Source organism: Aplidium turbinatum, chromosome 2 (assembly GCF_918807975.1).
Source record: "Aplidium turbinatum chromosome 2, kaAplTurb1.1, whole genome shotgun sequence".
Classification (NCBI taxonomy): Eukaryota; Metazoa; Chordata; class Ascidiacea; order Aplousobranchia; family Polyclinidae; genus Aplidium; species Aplidium turbinatum.
Genome location: NC_137473.1, coordinates 47890683 through 47911511, shown reverse-complemented (window position 1 = coordinate 47911511; position 20829 = coordinate 47890683). Strand labels below are relative to the sequence as shown.

Below are 20829 nucleotides of genomic sequence, written 5' to 3'. Positions count from 1 at the left end.
CACCCCCACTAGTGGGAAACAAACCCATGATGGATTATGATGATGATGATAATGTAATGAAGCCTTTTTTCATCAAACGAATAGAGTTGCTGATAAAACTTGACAACATTTGCATTTTGCAGCCATCCCATCTGCAATCTCCCGTGATACTATTTGATGCAAATTTTATTCAGTCTAGTAATTGAAGTGCAAGTTTAAGTTTGCAACCCTGATATAGCATCCTGAGACTTTTTCATTTTGCAGCCTTGTTTTGTCTTTTTGTATGTTGAGTCCCAACAACATCTAAAGTTGTTCTTGTGTACTTGTTGACATAATGCAGACATACTTATTACTTAAGACTTTGCATTTTATTGTAGGTTGAGCAATTTTGGTTTGCATTTTGTTGACAAAACCCAGCGATTAACTTGATACGTCATATTTCTGCAGTATAATTTTAGTCGAAGGATTGTTTTGTAAGATGTAGCATAGGTAGTTTCTTTGATTTTTTTTCCAGTATGTAAATAACATGACAACATTCTCACCATCACCTAATGTGCAATCAGCTCACTTTCCCACTACTCCTCAGTCAAGAAGGTAATTTTATTTTGATATGTTAATTTCGCACATGATGAAGCAATAATAAACTTTTCTGTTTATCTTTTCCATCAAAGTTTTATTTATGCTTCTGGTTTTAGCTGTCAGAGCAAACGTAGTGAAATTCAGCGGAGCATGTCTTTTAGGTGCAGACAGTTTGATGCCTGCCAAATAGGTACACACACTGTAGCATCAGGATCTTTATTCTTTAGGTGTGGCGCCCGGTCATTGAGGTGGTATTCCCAGTAAAGTCTATTTCATTTGGTGCTTGATGGTAATATTGCGGACCTATTTTATTATTTGCAGTGTTTAATTGCGCATTTTTTATATTTTATGTATATATATATTGCTTAAATCTATATCCTTATACCTCATGCACCTGTTCAAACAAAAGAGCTTTCTTAGTGAGTTCTTGTCTGTACTTGCATAGTCATTAGTCAAGCTCTGCACACTGATATGTTTCAAACTGAAATTCACTTTGTAACATGGCGAGGAGAACTGTCGCATAATCATTAATCAACCATTTGTGATAAATGATTGTGAGTGTAATCTGACGCACCGAATAGCACCTATGTCCTGATGCTACTGTGCACACACCTATCTGGCAGATACCTAACTGCACCTAAACAGCATGGACCCAAATTCACAGTGAAACTATCCAATTTTTCTATTCTATTTCTCAAAAAGTAGTTTTTTACCATTGGCTATACAAAGCCACAGTTTTTTCACTAAGCAAATATAGGTGTGTGTGTGTGTGCATATAAAGATTATATGATATACAATGTTCATTAGTGTAGCATAATTTTAGCATTAGTAAATTGTTTCGGCATCAGTTGTACCGGTACCCGGTAGTAATATATTTAATTGATGATAAGTGTTTGAATTTTTTTAATAAGTCTGCTTACAATATTGGAGTAGGTTTAAGTATCTTAGATTGTATTTTTCAGGAGCTTTCATAGAACTTCATCAACTTCATCTAATACCATTAGCACAACAAATCTTATTCGAACAAAATCTCTGCAGCGGTTGTCAGAAGAACAAAAAGCAAAAAAGGTACTGATGTTAAAAACCTTGTAGTTAGCTTGGCTTGTTGATTGTATTGAATAGCATAGATTACTAATCATAGGTTATATTTTTAAAAGTAGCTTAAAGATTGAGTACGGTATATACTTTGATGGTAATGTAGGCTAGTGGCTAAGTTTGTTTTGACCCAAAACTTGCAAGTTCTGCATAACTGTGCAATACAGGCCAGACAATTGCATATATCCGATTTTCCATGCATATATATCTGATATATATGTGAGGGTCCACGTCCTTTAGGTGCAGACAGTTCTAAAGGTGTCTGCCAAATTGGTGGCCACACTGTTGCGGCCTGTCCTTTAGGTGCTATTATGCAACACACATTCAAGTGAAAAACTATGCTTCTAGGGAGTGAGTTGCTGGTAGCTAAGCCTGCTAAATGTAACAAGAATTTGATTATTTTCTTTTCTAGCAACAGTTGCAACGAAGCTAATGCTACAAGAGTTAGAAATCCTGATGAACACCCACACTTTGCTGTATTTATTTAGTTACTTGTTGAAAGTAACACTTGTAAAAAACAAGAAAAAGGAAATTCGCAATATAACTTGCGGGTTATACTTAGCAAATGGCCCATGGGTGTGTTTTTAAATTCGTTTTTGTTTCAATTCAAAAGGGATTTTGAATCCCCTTCCCCTTTGAGAAAATCTTATGTATGCCTCGGGTCTGCTACTATTCGGTGAGTCTGATTCGGTGAGTTCCTAACTTCTAACCCTTAACCCTAAAACGGTAGGGGTACGGTACCCGATAATTTAAAAAAAAAATTAAAAAATCACCGAATAGGGATCGGACTCACCGAATCAGACTCACCAAATCCGGCCATTCCGGTATGCCTCTGTTTGCAGTATTACCATCAAGCACCTAATGAAATAGCCTTTACTGGGAATAGCACCTAAATGACCGGGTGTCAAATTAGGTTACCTCATTATCTTATGATCAGAAATTTTAATGTGATACATATATAATGGTTTGAATGTTAAACTGGTATGTGATTAACTCGTTTGTGCAGTGTTGGCAAAATTTGACATGAATTTATTCATTTCTAATTTCTTACTTGTGGCTTGATTAAGAAGCAGTTCAAGTGCACCTCTTTTGTGTGTTTATCTGCTAATCTTTCCAATTAGATTTGCCCTGCTTTCTTCTTGTCTACTTGACGGTGTTTTGAAGTGGTTGAAGTTCTCCAAAAAGCGATTAACTAATTGCTACTGTTCTTCACTTCTTACTTACAGCCTATTAGATTAGGGCTACTGTGTAAAGGAGTAAAGACGTTGTACAAAGAACCTTTTTAAATGACAGTGATTTTAAAATAGATCAGTGTGGCCTATTATTTTACTAAAAATGAAATTTATAAATTTTGAATATGTGATTTTGGTGTTGAAACAACTAGCTAGTAAAAAAGGCTGTCAAGTTTCACAAACAGAATTATTTACTTTTTTTTATTTGCATTGTAGAATTGTCCCTTTCTGTAATATTTTCACTTCAGTTGTGTAAACATTTTTCACTTTTTTAAAAAATAAATTGTTCTTTGCTTTTGCACACCAGTCAGTTCTAACTTTTATTTGCAATAAACTGTATGAAGAACCTATTTTGAGCTTGTCGTCTCCAGACTTGAAGAGATCAGCAAGAAAGATGGTATATCTGTAGCTTTGTTAAGTCATCAATATTTCTACTTGATTATTTACACAGTGTTATTCGGATAAGTTGCATAGAAACTATGTTTTGCCAATGCAATTTTCCGTTGTTGGTAGTTGGTCACTTGTCTGGGGCTTAAATAACTACTGTATATAATACAGTAAATAGTGGTGAAATACAGTTGTTTATATCTCTTCAGTGCCATAACCACATCAGTACATCACCCATCAGTGCCCTAATTCAGGGGTTCTTAACCAGGGGTATGTGTACCCTTTGGGGGTACGAAGCACCAAAGCAGGGGGTACGACATACAGTGCGAAATTATACACTATTTAGGTATATTTGTGAAGAATATGTAACAAGTCGCTTTTTTATATGTCTATATTACCGGGGAGGTTTCTATTTCTCAAGGATGGATGCAAGACCCATTTATTTATTTTCAACCTACATGCTATGAATGATAATGACCAAATGAAAAACTATCTTATTGAGGTGAAAGCTAGTAGTAAAAGCAAAATGGAGTTTGATTCAATTTAATTGGATGCCTTCTGGTGTGCACTACTCAACACATCTCCCCAGTTAGCACAAAAAGCTTTAGAAATCCTTGTGGCTTTTGCGACAAGCTACCAATGTGAAACTGGGTTCTCAACTCCTGTAAACATCAAAACTAAGTCAGGAAATCGTTTGGATCCAAGAGATGATATGCGTGTGCGCGGAATGGCTCGTTTCGGTGAGTCCGATTCGGTGAGTCCGATCCCTTAACGGGGGATTTTTTCAATTTTTTTTTTAATTATCGGGTACCGTAGCCTAATTATCATTGCCGTTTTAGAGTTAGGGGCTAGGATTAGCGGTTAGAGGTTAGGAACTCACTGAATCAGGCTCACCGAATCGGACTCACCGAATAGTAGCAGACCCATGCGTGTGTCTATCTCAAAGAAAGAACCTCGTTTCAACATGGTCAATTGATCATTGACGAAAAGCAGCAACAAAAAAGCCATTAGTAAATTGACTGATTGTTGGTGTGCTGTAAATATTGTTGAACTCACAACACTGTTTTTAATGCATACATTCAACACATTCTTTCATTTCTACACATTCAACACAACTTTGAACTCAACTCATTTCACCAAGTTATAAATACACTGAGTTTAATTCCTATTTATTACAATTTCATTTACTTCCATTGGCCATTGTGGAAAGAGGGTACGAGAAAATTTCAAGAAAGCTCAAAGGGTACGAGCGCTAAAAAGGTTAAGAAACACTGCCCTAATTACATGGTACTCTCTCCTGAATGTGCATCATATTGTGGTCTCACTTTTGTATTTTTATTTCAAGGTTCGTTTTTATAGAAATGGAGATCGGTTTCATCAGGGACTTGTGTACGCCGTATCATCGGCAAGATTTCGATCATTCGAGGTTTTGTTGGCAGACTTAACTCATCGCTTAGCTGACAAATCAAACTTGCCACAGGGGGTGAGGGTTGTTTTCACAATCGACGGAAGGAAAAAAATTAACTCCATTGAACAACTAGAGCAAGGTAGGTTAATTTTTCGAAATTTTTAACTTGAAAAGTAGCAGGATTTTAAAGTCATGATGAGTCGTTCTAAATATTTGCATGATCAATTTGTTTTTCCTTCCTAACAGGTGAAAGTTATGTTTGTGCGTCTAGTGACCTGTTCAAAAAAATCAATTACGCCCATAATACCAACCCCAACTGGTGCGCCAATGTGAGAACGGGTAGTTCCTTGTCTTTGAGGCTGAAGCACCAGGTAACGACACCAAAATAGACGTGATGTATCATGTATACACTGTCACACTAGGCTATACCTTCAAATTTATAATAGAAGTGAAAAAGTTTGCACTTTTAGTATTTTTGTTACTTGCATCAGTACTAAAATTGGACTGTTACGTCTTTTTTTAAGGTTTTCATTCATTACTCTTGGTCTAGTAGTCATTTGTTGCTTTAAAATTTTGTAGAAAAGTAACGTATTTAATTTTTTTGTTTGTGTAAATAAAAGTAAATTTGACTGTTATGATGGCAATAACATCTAAGCTATGCAGTATGCAATGTAGAATGTATCCAAATAGCTGCCAGGGACCACTGAGTTATTAGTCATCGAACAGCCGTTCGTAAAGAAAACTTCATGCTTTTTGATAATTAAGCTTTCTGATTAAAAACATACTTACTGATTGTTTTCTTCCTTTTCAAACTTGAGAAGACGATTAATAAGATATAATGCTAAAAGCCAACTAGTTTTGGAGATTTTGGAACACTGTGCGTAACGATGTATCATCGCTGCTTCAAACAATTTTGTAACATTTCCTGCATCACTTTGATGTGTTATGACGTCAGTTTGATACTAACACTCTGTGATTGGTGCAGGAGCGTAGTGGTAGCTGGGTTATGGACGATTTAAGAAGCTGTGTCAGTCATGAGACTCTTTGCAAGTCCAACGAGCGAGAAAATCGAGACTATATTCGCCCCAAACTAGCAACCTTCATCCGAAGTGGAGTCAAGCCCAGAAAAGCTGTAAGCAAATATTATTTTTTAAAGCGCTATGATCTAGGCCCAGAAGATGTTGCAGAGAAATCCCATTGATGTACTGAGATCAGGATGTTTTGGCGAGGCCGGATTGATTGAAACAATTGATCGCGGTTGATATGTCGCAGTGAAATCTCATCACAAAGTACAGCTCGGGAGTTCTCGGCGCGATTGCTTCATTTTTATAGGTATCTTTCTTTGTGCAGGTATTTTTGTTTGCCAATGTTGGAATCACATTGCATTTTTTTCACTGAACAGTGAACACTCGTTGTGATGCAATAATCATCTAGTATATATTTGAAACAAGAGAATACGAGCTTCTCAAAAAAAATATAAAAGCCCTAAATTGTGTTGTGATGCGCTTTACCTTGCGATAAGATGTCCCTGTGACAGAACGGCTGCGCTCAATTGTTTCTCGCCAAGTCGGCTGCACCAGAATGTCGTGCACTCATTCTTAGCACATACCAGTCAAACATGCGGCAACGTTGCCTTTAGAAACAACTTACAAGCAACAAACTAAATTCCGACTTCTCATTTTCATTATCTATTACCCCCAGCTACTAATACAGATCATTGTGTTATTTTAAGATAATCTTATCTGTACTTGCTATTTCATTACTCCCCTTGCAATAGAAAATCTGGGTCACGGCTACGATAGAGTTTGTCTTGGCTCCGTTACTCTATACTCTACATGGAGTTTTAATTCGCTACCTCACTGACTTTCACATCAGATAGCCTATCTTATTTTTCTTGCATGTGAGCGATTGTTTTAAGTGTCGGTTGTTCTGTCTGCTCACTAACATCTGTCCATGTTTTTACCACAAAATTGCATGAAGGAAGCAAGGAACAATGAGGTGACGAAATGAGCTTCCATCTCATTGGAAAGTCGCATCACAAACTAATGAGATGGTTTGAATTTTTTTTTATTACTTGTAGATTCGAATGCTTTTGAATAAGAAAACTGCTCATTCGCTCGAACAAGTCTTCAACGATATCACCAAAGTAATCAAGCTCGACACTGGAGCAGTGCGAAAAGTATTCACCTTACAAGGAAAACAGGTAAACAATCATTCTTAACCAAGGCTCTGTTGTAGTAGTAGTCCAGTTTTAATCCGGCGACGTCCCCGTCACCGGGGGAGGCCGGATCCACCTCCACGTGACGCAATCGCCTTCACACCCTGCCTCGACATCGACTTATCAAAAGCGTCCTCTCTTGTCAAGCCGGCCTTACTGGTCTATGTATAGGTAAAAGAAAAAAACCTAGTCACTTTTTGTTGAGTCAAGTGATACATTGTGGACAATGGCTAGTGAAAATTTGCGCGGACTAGTAGAAATGTTGCAGTACTAGTCCGATTGGCTAATGAAAATATTCGCCGGTGAAAAGTTTTAGTTTACAAAATGGCGATTGGCAACGTCACTATCACTCTGAAATACTGCAGAAATTTGCTTGCCAGAGGCGAAATTTCACGAAGAAGGCTGCAAAGTCGGTTAACTGAGCACGTGACTACTTTTTTCTCGCATTTTTGCACGCCAGGTTGCAGAGTTGCCAATTTGGCTTTTTTGAAGCCAGGTTTTGAGAATCTGGCTGTTTTTCAACTCGCTTGGCTTATTTTTTTCAATAAAAAAAAGCCAGAAAAATTAGGCTTTTTTTCATGTTTCACCGATTTTTTGTCAAATTAATAAAAAGCCAACATAATTTTGGACTACTTTTTTCACGTGACTACTTTTTTCTCGCATTTTTGCACGCCAGGTTGCAGAGTTGCCAATTTGGCTTTTTTGAAGCCAGATTTTGAGAATCTAGCTGTTTTTCAACTCGCTTGGCTTATTTTTTTTAAATAAAAAAAAGCCAGAAAAATTAGGCTTTTTCTGGCTTTTTTTCATGTTTCACCGATTTTTTGTCAAATTAATAAAAAGCCAACATAAGTTTGGCTTTTTTTGGCTTAATTTTATCTTTCGCGATTTTTTTTAGGAAAAAAATTCGGTCTGCGTCAATTCGAGCAGTAATTTCTACCTTATATTTGGTTGTAGTGTCCGTCCGAATTTCGTTTTAAAGCTGAAACTAGAAAAATTTCTAGTTGCTTGTCTTTTCATTAACTATGTTTCTGCGTTGTCGCTGAAGTCAAAGTTCGGTGGGACACCATTTGGTTGTGCACTTTTATATGTGTATTTTTAATGAATACTAATTGGCTTTTTCTTGGCTTTTTCAGCTATTTTTTGCTGGCTTTTTTTAGGCTTTTTTTGTGACTAGGTCTGGCTTTTTTTGGTGAAGACAGGTTGGCAACCCTACAGGTCGCCAGCACGAAGCCAGCATCCCAGCAAGCAGCAGTTAGCGAAATTAACGTTTTTTGTTGTTGATATATTGTGATCAAATGCTGATTCAACGTTACTACAAAGTGTCTAACGCTGAGTGTTAGCTGGGTAGTTATCGCTATTGTTAATACGTCATCAGACAAGTGAAAAGTCAGTAAACTGGTCGGACTAGTGAAAAATCGTGCGGGCTAGTGAAAGCGGGGAGCAACTAGTCCGGTGGGCTAGTGAAAAAAAAAGTTAAGATCGACCCCTGCCGAAGAGTTGTAGTTTCTTTCAGTGATCACGTCTTCAATTTTTGTCTACCAAACCGTTATCCTATAAAAAGAGCATTAAAATATGTTGATTTTTAAACTTTTTACTGCTTTTGCAAGGGAACAAAGTTTTGAAATTTGTAAGTGTTGTAAAACGTTATGCTGTAGGCCCGCTGAAGTAAAATTTTTCAAGAGCTTTGTTGCTCAACATCTCATCAAACGATACACAAAGCACCAACGTTTCATTCCATTGTGGAGCACTTTCTTAAATAAGTTTCCGAGGTAAAATTTTGTCTTTTTAAAATTTACGTGTAAAACAGTTAATTTTTCTTGTATTTATGTTATTTTTTTGACGGTCATAAATATTGTGAACACAATATTCTGTTTTGTGATGTGAGATTCTTAGGAAAGTCTTCCAGTTAAATAAGTAGCCTAATTTAAACAGGAAACAAACAAGTTTCTGTACGGTTGCTACAAAAATAACTTCAAAATTTTAATTCTTGAATGTGGATGCGTGAATTCATTGCTGATACGCTTTTAAACTAAAATTTCGACCTGCCAACGCTAAAATGTGAACGAGAACTTTTTTGAGCTTGTATAACTTGCTTTTTTGTAACATTTTAATCTAAATCGACGCATGAAAATTCCAAATTATGTCGAAAAATGTTGAGTGATACGTCAACAAAAAACATTAACGCAAAAAAAAAAACTAACCCTAATTATGACCCGTGGAAATGTGGCATTTTCCTTGACCAGTGAAGCAACAAGTTATACGACTTCAAATGCGTTCTCATGCCGGATGTTGTTCTCGGCTAAGGGCGATGTTTTGAAACGGTTTTGCTTCTGTAAACTGCAAAACAAAAGCCCCCTTTCCCCTTGTTTCATAATTAAACAGAAAACATTGCTGGTGATCACTCACGCATATTGCTGAATTTGTGCATCAGTGTTTTGTGAAACAAAATCTTTGTTATCAGCAGGTTTTTGTGAGTTGATACACTAGTAGATGCAGAATTTGCGAAGAGAGGTCATTTACATTTTGCAAAGTCAAAACTTGTTTTCATTCTTGTTTGTTTGACTTCGCTTGATGATTTTATGCTTTGGAGTTTAATTTTTCTTGGAACAGTGCAAAGTTACTAATCGGTCAATTTTGTTTACTTTCGAAAACAAGTTTTTGTATTGGTTCTCAGGTCATGTCTTTGCAAGATTTCTTTGGACCGGATGAGATATTTGTCGCTTACGGTCACGAAAAGCCATCTCAAGAGGATTTTCACATAGATTCAGACGGTAAGTGAAGACTGTTTGCTCTCCCGTAGCCTTCCAGTGTAGTCCAGGAACGTCGTGAATCTGTGGTGGTGAAAGGGTGTACCCTGGGCCCCATAGACGTAGAAGAATTGAAGAGTGGTCAGATTTCACTTTTATTTCTTGTCATCCACATGCCACTACCAGTATGAGCATAGACGGGTTACAAAGCCTTGTAAATATGAACTATTTATCATAGCAGTTGAATACACAAGTCGATTGAGATTTTTTGGCTGACATAACCATGTAAATACATTTTTTTCTCATAAACTTTCTACTTGGTTCATTGCTAAAGGCAGAATGTTTTGGTTTCTCATCGCAAGTGATATAATTTTTTTTATGAACGACCTTTTGTTCTACGGGCAGTGCAATGCTGAAGTAGCGCACTCAACCATTATCCCGCACAGCAAAATACGTCATTTTTGTGAAACTGACGGATTTTTGCTGTGTTGGGTTATGTTGTGCCATGTCTATGTTTCACTATAACTTTTACAATGTTATCCATTGTCACAAAATACATCACGTGCGTTAATGCAGAAAATCATACGTCTCAGTCATAGCAGAGTTAAGTCATTTAACGGATCGTTTAATGTTGGAAGGACGGGATTAGCAGTCCAACAAATTGACACAAACCGTCATCTCAGTAAAGAGTAGTTCTGGCCATTGCACATTTTGTATCGATTGAAAGTCTGCAGACGTTGAATCAGTGTAAAAGCGGTCTGATTTTCTGGCTCGGTTCTCGTGTAGTCCACTGGTTAAGTTTTGGTTCACAACACTGCGTTTGTTCTGATAAGCAAGACCTGTTAAAGCTCAAATATTTAAAATGGCTTACAGCACTGAGAGTCTCGTTGCTTTTGTTTCATACTATTTAACAGAGTATTCGTCATAACATTTTTAAAAATTTTGTTAACGTTGTGTCATTTTGTGGTTAATGTCAGGGAATATTTTGTCCATTACTAAGAGCATGCTTATACATGTTTGTCTGGCCAACCAACGGTCTTTAGATCACGTTTCATATGAACTCTTCTGATGAATAATTAATTTGCTATAGCATGTGGCGTGAGTTTTCGATGCATTTTCTGGTGGACGAAATCTCTTCCACACACAACTGTTGCTTATTAGAGCATACCAACAGCCAAACACAACTTGATACATGCCCAGCTTGCATTGTGCATCAGCTTGTTTCAGAAAGTTACCGCTTTCTGATCAGTCTATCCAGATCATGATGATACATACTTAGAGACTTTTGTCGTCCTTTACCAGTTTAGATGTATTTCAATCATAGTAAGCCATGATTCCAATCGTTTGTTTTAACTTAAAAGTAAAACTTAATAAAGCAACTACGCGTAACAAAAAGTCTTTATGCTTGTCGACCACAGCTTCACATGTCCTCACAAGACTGTTACCTTTTCAGAAGCGAAGTTCATCCGACCTTATCAGCCTGCAGCTCAGCGTGCGCCGCGCGTTACCTTACAGCGGAAAGGTAGCGCTAGACTGAACCAAACAGCTGATGCGGATGTGCTCCGTTCACACCAAACGACGAAGAGAACGTTTTCATTGAGAAGCTCTTTAAGTCCAAGAAAGACATTCTCTGCAGTAAGCGACTGTGTTCGTTTTCATACGGAAAGTTATATTTAAAAGATTTGATAGACCCAAAACAAAATTACCGTACAACTTAATCTTTAAAGAGTAGCGTACGTTCAGCCGTTTGACAGGTAATGTACAAGTTGACTAAATTCAATTTGATTTAGTGTGAGGTGTATTTCTTTGCTTTAACAAACGCATTCAAGATGATAAAAATACCAATTTGCGATCTATCAATTCACTGCGAAAGCTGCGAGAACTATTGGCAACGAGTCGTTGTAATTGCTTACACACAAAGGTGTGTCAATGCGCAAGGCAATTCGTGAAGCCGATACATGGAATCATGGTTTGAAGGAAGGTTTCAGCTGGGTGTATTTACTATTTTTTGCATTAAATTAACACCAAGCAGCAGACGAAATACCGAAAAATGATGTGACCACCAAAAGTTATATGTCCAATATAAGAAATTAGTACTGGCGTCGTTTAAATTACCATTGTTATTAGCTTAGAGTGAACAATAAAGTAGGTACCACTGTACGCCTTTTGTAAATACTTGGTCTTGCAACGTGCCACAGTATTGACTTAGCAACACAAAATCCTTACGAACACGAATTTTTTTATGTTATTTTTTATCATTGCCAATGAAATCAATACCTAAAAAATGAGCAACTGTGTTTTTTTTTAATATTCCGTTGCTCACTAGAATTAGAAAATTCCTATTTTTTTTCGGAAATGTTTAGTGCAAAACTTTTGTATCTTTTTGAAAAATTGTTTGATTTTCTCCTTGTGGTAAGAGTGCACGTATTTCAGTGTTCGACAGGTGTCTTTCTTCACTTATATAACTTCTTTGTCAACTTTGAGGATGCTTTACACTATGCACAATCAAAACAATGATAAGTCAGTGGTCCGTAATTTTTTTCCTTGTTGGCAAGTCATCAATCGTATAGTTTAGTACAACATAGTTTTTTGCGTCATTTTATAACTATGCCAAATTATTTCGCATCCACGCACCCCCTGGAAACAGGTCTCGCACCCCTGGTTAAGAACCCTTGGTCTAAGTATACACGGAAAAAGTGTAACCTCAAGTGTAAAAGTTTCTACACTATGTAAAAAGTTCTTTTACGTCCAAGTCAGAAGTGTTATGTGTGTATGCACTGCAGCCTGCTGGGGAATTAGTTTCCTTAGAAGACGCAAAATGGCCGAGGCAGGTGTCGGAGCGGTACGAGGTTGGCGAGGTGATTGGTGACGGGAACTTTGCCGTGGTGCACGAGTGCGTAGAAAGAAGCAGTGGACAGAAATTCGCATTGAAGATAATTGACAAGTCGAAGTGTGTCGGCAAGGTAGGTTGGGTAAAAATTCAAGTTATGTTGTCACTGTTGCGTTGCTCAATCTTATTCTATGCTAAAAAGTGACAACCTAGCTGACAATATGTCGTTAAAAATAATGTTGTCGCATATACTGCATACTGACAATAATTTCCCAAAAGGCTGCATAAACTAAATGAGGCCATCATAACGTATTGAAATATCGTCCTCCGCCCTGTTAGATTCTTTTTTTTTTTAATGTAATAAATAATGTTAAGAGGTTAGATTGTTATACGAAGCCATCTAAAACCAAACCAATAAATGCAAATGAGCATTTATGCAATAAGAATGACTTAAAACAAGTTGAAAAATACAATTGGTAATTTTAACGGACAAACCCGAACTTTAGAAAATGTATATTTCTACTAACGTGTGACGTATGAGATTACGGATTGTTGGTTTGTTTACAAACCGTCTACTATTTTTGTTGCTGAAACAGGAATAAATTAGCCTTATGCAATTTTCGAGAATTCTATTTTGATTTTGTTATTCTGTATGGTTTGTGGACTAACCGAAAAGAAACCCCGGTCTCACCGTCGCTAATGCAATTACACGCAGCATATTGATTTCGGCAACCCTTTTTCTGTTTTTTTTTTGTCTAATTCATGTTTACTATCGTTAATTTGATATCACTTAATGTTTCATTAATGTACACTTTTGGTACAACACATGCAACTACCGTACCGAAAAAGTGACCAGGCTTAATCTGTGTAGGTTGAAGCCTCAATACAGTAAGACTTCGATCAATGCTGCTCGCATCAAAGTGTATTGTATTATTACGTATTGCTAACACTTTCACTACGTATCATATTCTTAGCATCATGTGTTGTTATTACTCCCACGTAGCCAATTTATGTGTCATTTGTTAAAGAGCTCATATGACTGCAATTAGTCGTCACTTATGTGTTGCATTGAAAGAAGGCTTAACATTGGCTGCTTAAGCCATCGCAGCTCCTAATGCAATCGTTTTGTGTACAGGCTTGTCCAACTCTAAGCGCTATTTAACTTTTTGCAATTCATTGCAGGAGAGTGTAGTAGTAAGATTTATGGAGGTAAAAATTCACCAAACTCAACAAAAACTTATATTAATTTGGTTGCCAAAGAGCAATTCCGCTTTATTGTTGATAATTCTTAACACGTGGGTTTCTAATAATATGCTAAATATATTTTGCACAACAATTTCGGTTGGATGTGGCTTACTGGTATGTCAGTTGCGGTACTAGGTTATCTCCCTATTTGTACTCATTGCTACCCTACAGGTGAAGCCACACTTTGTTGCATCATAATAAATCTATGATATCTACATTATACTGATGTTTTTTTTGGTTTTATAGTAAAAGTTTCAGTAGGATTTAACCACTTCCAGACACCGGTCAACCATCATAGTCTACTATTTTTCAATACAAGATTTTCGATAACTCCATTCTTTTTTACTGTCTTGGCACAATGCACTGAAATGAATCTGACAAACAGCATCAAATTGATATCCATCGAAACATCACCTTTATTGTTTCTTCAGGAGCACATGATATTCAACGAGGTATCCATACTGCGTCGCATCAAGCATCCCAATGTGGTCAGACTGGCGCAGGAGTTCGATACTCACAAAGACATTTATCTGGTCATGGAGTTGGTCAACGTGAGTTATTGTTGCGGTGATTTGCGCAAACAAGTTCTGTCAGTCTGTGTTCTGTAAACGGATTTTCGCTGGATAGCTGTTGGATCAGGCATGTCAAACACAGGCCTTGCTTTAAAGCAATTTCACGGACTTCACAGTTGTCAGTTAACTGTGCGTGCATGTGAAACGTATGAAACGAAGTAGGTTTTGGAAATTAACCTTTGAAGCTTTAATTGGTGCAAGTTCTAAATTTAACCACTCAGCACTGCTTTAGTTATTGTTATAGCACTATTGTTATAGCACTTTCTACTCTGGTCAATTTTCTACTCTGGCTATTTTGCCGTGTGACATAAGCAGACAATTGTATCAATACAATGCACTTCCTCATTCGCTCGTGCACGCGTGGCAGGAGAGATTATGACGTTTCCTGTTTTGATATTGTTTTGACAATTATATAAAAAATAACTTTTCCAAAGTTGTTTGTCCTATAAAATGTGTGTTGTAAATGCGTCGTTGAACGATTTCAGGATTGATTTTGTAAGCGAATCACGTGATAACAAGTTTCTATTCACGAAAGTTCAACAGTTTGAGACCTATAGGCAATTTTGCCGCATACTGCATCTGAAAAAGCAGCAGGAATATTAATGGAATCTTCCCAGTATAGTGATACAAACATGTTGTCTTTCATACGCGACAGGGCGGTGATCTGTTCGACGCGATATCATCGGCGTCGCGGTACACGGAACGAGACGCAAGCAAAATGCTTCATAACTTGGCATCTGCATTGGCATACCTGCACAAGCTGCGCATTGTACACCGTGATATCAAACCTGAAAACCTTCTGGTAAGTTTATTTTACCACTAAAAAAAATTGAGATCCAGTCATGATATAATATTATTTTAGTACGTGCAGGGTTAACTTTGAGCCATTTTGAACAAACAAGTCAAAACTGTTATTTTTGTTAAACTGATTTCAATGCTCAAGGTCTACGAATACGCGGACGGCGGTAAAGCACTGAAGCTTGCTGACTTTGGCTTGGCTACCTCTGTCACTGGCCCACTGTACACAGTGTGTGGAACACCTACCTACGTAGCACCAGAAATTATAATCCAGACCGGGTAAGAGATTACTACAGTCATGGCTGCAGCGATGATAACCACTTTTGTTATATTTTAACAGTGCGAATATCTCAAAACAACTGAATGTTGTCTTTTTTGACGACAGCACAACCCTACCCCGAAAAAGTTAGAAGTTGGTTTCGGCATACTTTAGTAAATGTTTCAATCATGTGTTTGTTGTAGATCAAAATGAATTGTCTTTCAAAATTTTCTTGATTAATGCAATAAGTGATTGTTGGAATTAGAGATCCATGTTATGTAATGTTTTACGTTAAGCGTTTTTTCAATTTTAACTACCCAATACCATTCGTTTACAAAAGGTAGATTTGTATGCATCTTGTTTTTTCCAAGAGGTTATTTGAAATTTATAAACTTCGTAAAATGTCAACAATTTACTCAGGTCCAAAAAATGCTATTCATTAGCTAGTAGCTATCATTTTCTGCCTCTCTGGGAATTTGTTTTCATGCAACAATGTAGTCTATTTAACAATGTCACAATAAGTCCATCTGGTTTTAATCTCATTTTGGATGAGGTATCCGCTACGGATCGTATTCCTGCGTTTATCTCCGACATCCTCTTCACCTCATCATCTTTCAACCGAGTTATTTTCTTATCCCTCCAGGTACGGCCTGAAAGTGGATGTGTGGGCCGCGGGTGTGATTACTTACATCCTCTTATGCGGCTTTCCTCCATTCCGGTCAGAGACTAACTCTCAGGAGGAGCTCTTTGACGAAATCCTTGCTGGCAATTTAGTCTTCCCTTCACCTCACTGGGATCACGTGTCCAAATCAGCACGTGACCTCATCTACAAAGCGTTAAACTTGAACCCGGACCAGCGGTTGTCGGCCGACGAAATTCTTCAGCATTCCTGGCTTTCGGTAAGTTTCTCTTCCTCAAATACGATTATAAAAACGTTTTTTTCGAGTCACTAATACAACAATCACGTGAATGCAAAAACTGCAGTCTTTCTCTTTTGTAGTTTGTCTGTTATTCTTACCTGTTGTATGTATAGCGTTTAGCCGTAACAATTTTCTTGTTGTTGCTGGTGCTCACAACAGTGTGCCGCTTTGCTTCCGACGTCAGCGTTAGTTGACAGGACATGCCTGCAAGTTGTTTTTCAACTTTAATTAAGTTTGTGAAGCTTGATTTTTTTCATTGTTTTGTCTCAGCAAACATATTTTAGCTTTATTACATCGCCGAACGTTGAAAAAATATAAAAAGATGAGTTGTGTTGCTGAAGTGTTATTATTGCAGGAGGACACTGCTCCCGATAGAGACATGAAGAACAGGATATCAAACAAACTATCCAATTTGCGTCCTGAATCGGAACGAAATTCATCCGCCAAAGTTCGAAAACGACGCGTTAACACCGGAGCCAGGGTCCTTGCTGTAAGTGGGATACGTTTTAAATGTCATCCATATGATATTCCTTTACGTTGTTTTCGTGAAAACATTGCAACAACAAATAGCTTGTAGCTCAGTGTTGTAACGTTGACCCATTGTGTTGGGAACGTTGATTGTAAATGTCAGTGCAGTTAAGTGTTGTTGTACAGGAAGATGTGCATTGTCATTCGCTTCCGACTTCAGTTTACCCGCTATTTTATCAAGAGCATAAAATGATCATAGTTGTAACTTAGAGAGTTATCAATGACACCCTGAAGCAAAGATAGAAGCAATTCAAAAATAGCGTACGAACCGACTGAATATACAGTATATATGTACAAAGAGCACTTTCCAGCGTGTTGTTCCACGTAGCCTTGGAACAATTGTCTTAACCAATACTGTGTTACCCTGTAAGGCCTTTGTCTTCCAGAGGTTTTCCCAGAGATGACAGCATGCTTTATCACCCCAGAGCTTGGGCAGGTATCAAATACAAAGTTCATTGCATGAGTGCACTGCATGCTACTTCGTTTTCTGTGCACTTTGTGTTATTTTGTTTTCATTTTTAGACTCGATTTTGAGTATGCAATAGTAATATAGAATGCATGTGTTTGCTCGTGAATGGATGTATCCATCGCGTATCTGGATTGCTGTCAGTGCTTTATAATGCTGAAACTTTCAGCGCTGTTCTATACAACAGAGTACATAGAAGTTCAGCCGAATAGGCATTAATCCTGCTTTCATTTCCCTAGCAGTAAATAGGAACGATACTTGCGGTAGATTGTAACCAGGTTTTTGGTATGATTGAACTGAATATCGAACCCTGTTCTCCCAGCCGAGGGACGGAAGATTTGTTTATATCATAATGCTTTTTGTTGATTGTAGTGGTTTGTTGAATGCCTCGCACCTTAGCATGGAATGTATTGGTTATGTTGAATTATACATCTCTGAGGCCTGTTTTGTTTGAATTTAAGATTTGTTTTTCCTGACTAAGACTTCTTTAATCTTATGTTGCTTTTCATCTTACGGTTTGACATTTGATTCACCTTTCGTTTCTTGCATGTGTTTTCATAATACATAAAGCCTGTGTCAATGGTTCTTGTTTTATTTTAGGTAAAATACTAATGGTTTTATCAGTCTATGGTTGCAGAAGTCACCTCTTTACCTAAATTGTATTAAATACTATAATCTAACAATGCAATAATTAATTTGCTCGTATAGCTATCGAATATGCGAGTAAAGGCTTGTTAATACTTTATCCGTGAAAACACGGCTTTTCATTATTCAGGTAGTGTGTAGTGTTATTTTATGATAATTTATTTTACAACAGTAGGCAGTAACAGAGCATCAATATGCTTTTGCTCATGATCAACTTTTACTTTGTTTTTAGTCAGTGATATGGTTACACATAAGTTGAAATAGCTTTTCTTCAAAGTAATGTAAGCTGTATTGAAATTTGCAAATAAGAGTTTTTAATTGGTCAGTTTTTTTGTTCAGATGACCCCGTTAGACAAAGGTGCGCCATTTCTTCCAAAGGGTTCCATTGACTTTATCGACGCGAGCTCGAGCGAAGACGCCGCTGATGAAGAGCTGACCTCACCCGAGTCCGATTCAGCTGATGCTTTTTAAAGGGTTTTCTGAGGAGTTGAACTGTCAGAAAAACTACTTTGACATCTGTAACCTTATTTACACAATATCTTTCTGGAGATAGATTGTAGGCTATGTCACAGACGATACTAAATTAACGAACAAATAGTTTTCTTTTATAAATTTTGAACATGACACAACTTTTTGTATTTATATTGTAGCATGACACTGACCAGAGATAGCTACTGTATTGCTTATGGGATGCAAGAGTTTTTTTTCTCCATACCATGCTGTACACATCTGTCATCGTTTATGCCACGACGACCAATTGGCCTTTCTGAAACCAGGAGTTTTGCAGTGATTTGAAATTCAGTGATCACTCTTTGGAAGCTTGGTTTCTTGTAACTATCGAAGGACATACAAACAATATTTAACAATCAAAATTAGATTATTCTCCCGTCATTATCAGACTTCCACGTTCGGCAAAGGCTGTATTTGTAGAAGATCTATCTGGCGTAGGCATGCAATGGCATTAACAAACAGTGCTATTTTTATGTGTTTGAAATGCAGGTAGTCTCTCACTTAAACTCGAAATTTAGAACCAAAGTTATTCACATGACAAGATTACCGGAATTTCATTTGAAATAGCAGTCTAGACAAGCCATCTTGTGTTTTTTTTTCATGTTGATTTTTTTTTCTTTTTCTATCATGAGTTTAAAGTTTGCGTTATTCTTTTCAGAGATTTATTATTTCATCACATCATGCAGTTAAAAATATTTATAATACGTTTGCTGCTGTAGCATGTGGTATTCAATATTTCACACGTGTTAGATTACCAGTTATCTTGTAAAATATGTATGAACGCTTTCTAAGCCTGTCGTCTACCTTAGCTCTTCACATATTGTAATCTTGTAATTTCAGAACTAAAATGTTTTTGTCGAATAATAATCATTTAGTTTTATCTCACTCGTTAACTTTTGAGCACCAGCTTAAGTCTTTGGGTTAATGTAGTAGGCCTAGGTAGTAAGGTACAGTATGAAACAATTTTTATTATAGCCCACATCGGTTTAGTATCTGAAAAGAAGATTAAATGTAATCCGATTTTTATTTTAGTTTACAGCAGTTCTCAGACTTTAAAAAAATGTCGCACTTGTGGCTTTGTTCGTAAATAGAAGTATCACATAAAACCAAAATTATACAAATTTGAAGAACAATGTAGCCTATTGTACAATGAAGGGAAAATGTTACATTTGTTTTGCTGGTCACCTGCTGCTAGGCTCTATTGAAACTTCTTACTGGTAAAGTGTTTCTTTTTCCTTTAAAATAGTCTGAAAGCTGATTAGCCTATAAGATACATGATAAGGCAAAGGCTGGACGGAACTGGTCTTCACAGTGCAAAAGGTCTCAGCGTCTTGCAGTTTTCTTTATAAACGCAAGTAGCCTTTTTTCTACAAAGGCCATTCACACGTTTTTTTACATGTATCTTTTTGGTGGTTACCTATTTTTGTTGTAGCTTAATTTTTGTCCAAGCTGTGACTTCTGTCCTCAGTATTTAGTGATGTGGTTACTGTTTCACTGTGTGTCAATTATAAAGATAAATACATGTTCTTTGTGTTGTAGCAAGTTGTTGATTTGTCTAACAACTGGACTATACACAGTTGGAGTATATTTTGTGGAATGCTTGGTCGTTGCCCGTTGGCAATAATGTTGTCAGTGTATTAACAAATAAAATTACGTATCTGCATTATATGAAATCATGCCTCCATGATCGAATGCGCAACTCTGAGCAAGTTTTCTGAAACATACAGGCCGCAATTTAATCAACAAAGGAAAGACATCGTTGCACTGTCTACTCGTTTGAAGTGTTGTTGCTTCAGTGAGGTCCACTGTAGGCTTTAATTTGCCAAGCTTTGATGAATGGGTAGTTTCTATTTGGTCAAGATCTGTGCAAATATCCACCGATATCATTTGTACTTTTTTATACCCTCTGGATACAACTTTTTTTTTATCAATCTGTAGGTTGTAAATACACGTTTCTGACAGTGTCGGATCTAGGGGACACCTAATCACGTCGTTCCCCCTCCCAGAGAAAAAACGCTGCACGAACTAAATATGAGTGGGCCTCTAGTTAGAGGTAGGCCACCAGTCGGGGGTTTGGAAAGAAGTAAAAAAAAGAACAGTAATTGATGAAAAGATGTTATCAGCCTACTTTGATACTGGATCACCATCGCAGGCTGTAGCCCACGCTTCACAACGCATAGCCTAGGTCAAAATCATCAGTTTCAGATGGTTTTTGCCTGAAAAATATTTTACTCTTCTCGGCACTCATCAATGTTGCTTTTGCAGGAGTTTACAGTTTTTATTGAAAGTTTATAGGCTATATTACAATAACCCAATGCAGTCTCAAGATATTTTTTTTATTTGTGAGTTCGAATTGCAGAATTTAGAACACCAATTTTTGAACTAGCGTTTCTTAGAATGAATAAAGTTTT

The 20829-nt window shown here is 37.1% G+C and overlaps 1 protein-coding gene across 3 annotated transcripts; it reads left to right on the top strand.

Moving 5' to 3' along the window:
* Positions 1-445: 445 nt before the first annotated feature.
* Positions 446-20085, top strand: LOC145765539 (serine/threonine-protein kinase DCLK1-like). 3 transcript variants are annotated; one of them, XM_082577376.1, is made up of 16 exons: positions 446-573; positions 1521-1626; positions 4618-4819; positions 4927-5051; positions 5666-5812; positions 6761-6883; positions 9573-9669; positions 11099-11280; positions 12429-12608; positions 14152-14271; positions 14948-15094; positions 15236-15369; positions 15993-16248; positions 16625-16759; positions 17184-17233; positions 18248-18365. In XM_082577376.1, exons 1-15 carry the CDS (start codon positions 506-508, stop codon positions 17199-17201), a joined length of 2040 nt encoding a protein of 679 aa, XP_082433502.1. In that variant the 5' UTR covers positions 446-505; the 3' UTR covers positions 17202-17233; positions 18248-18365. The 3 variants fall into 3 exon arrangements, with proteins under 3 accessions (XP_082433502.1, XP_082433500.1, XP_082433499.1); XM_082577374.1 differs by lacking the exon at positions 17184-17233 and having other exon boundaries at positions 4632-4819; positions 18248-20085; XM_082577373.1 differs by lacking the exon at positions 17184-17233 and having other exon boundaries at positions 18248-20085.
* Positions 20086-20829: the final 744 nt, after the last annotated feature.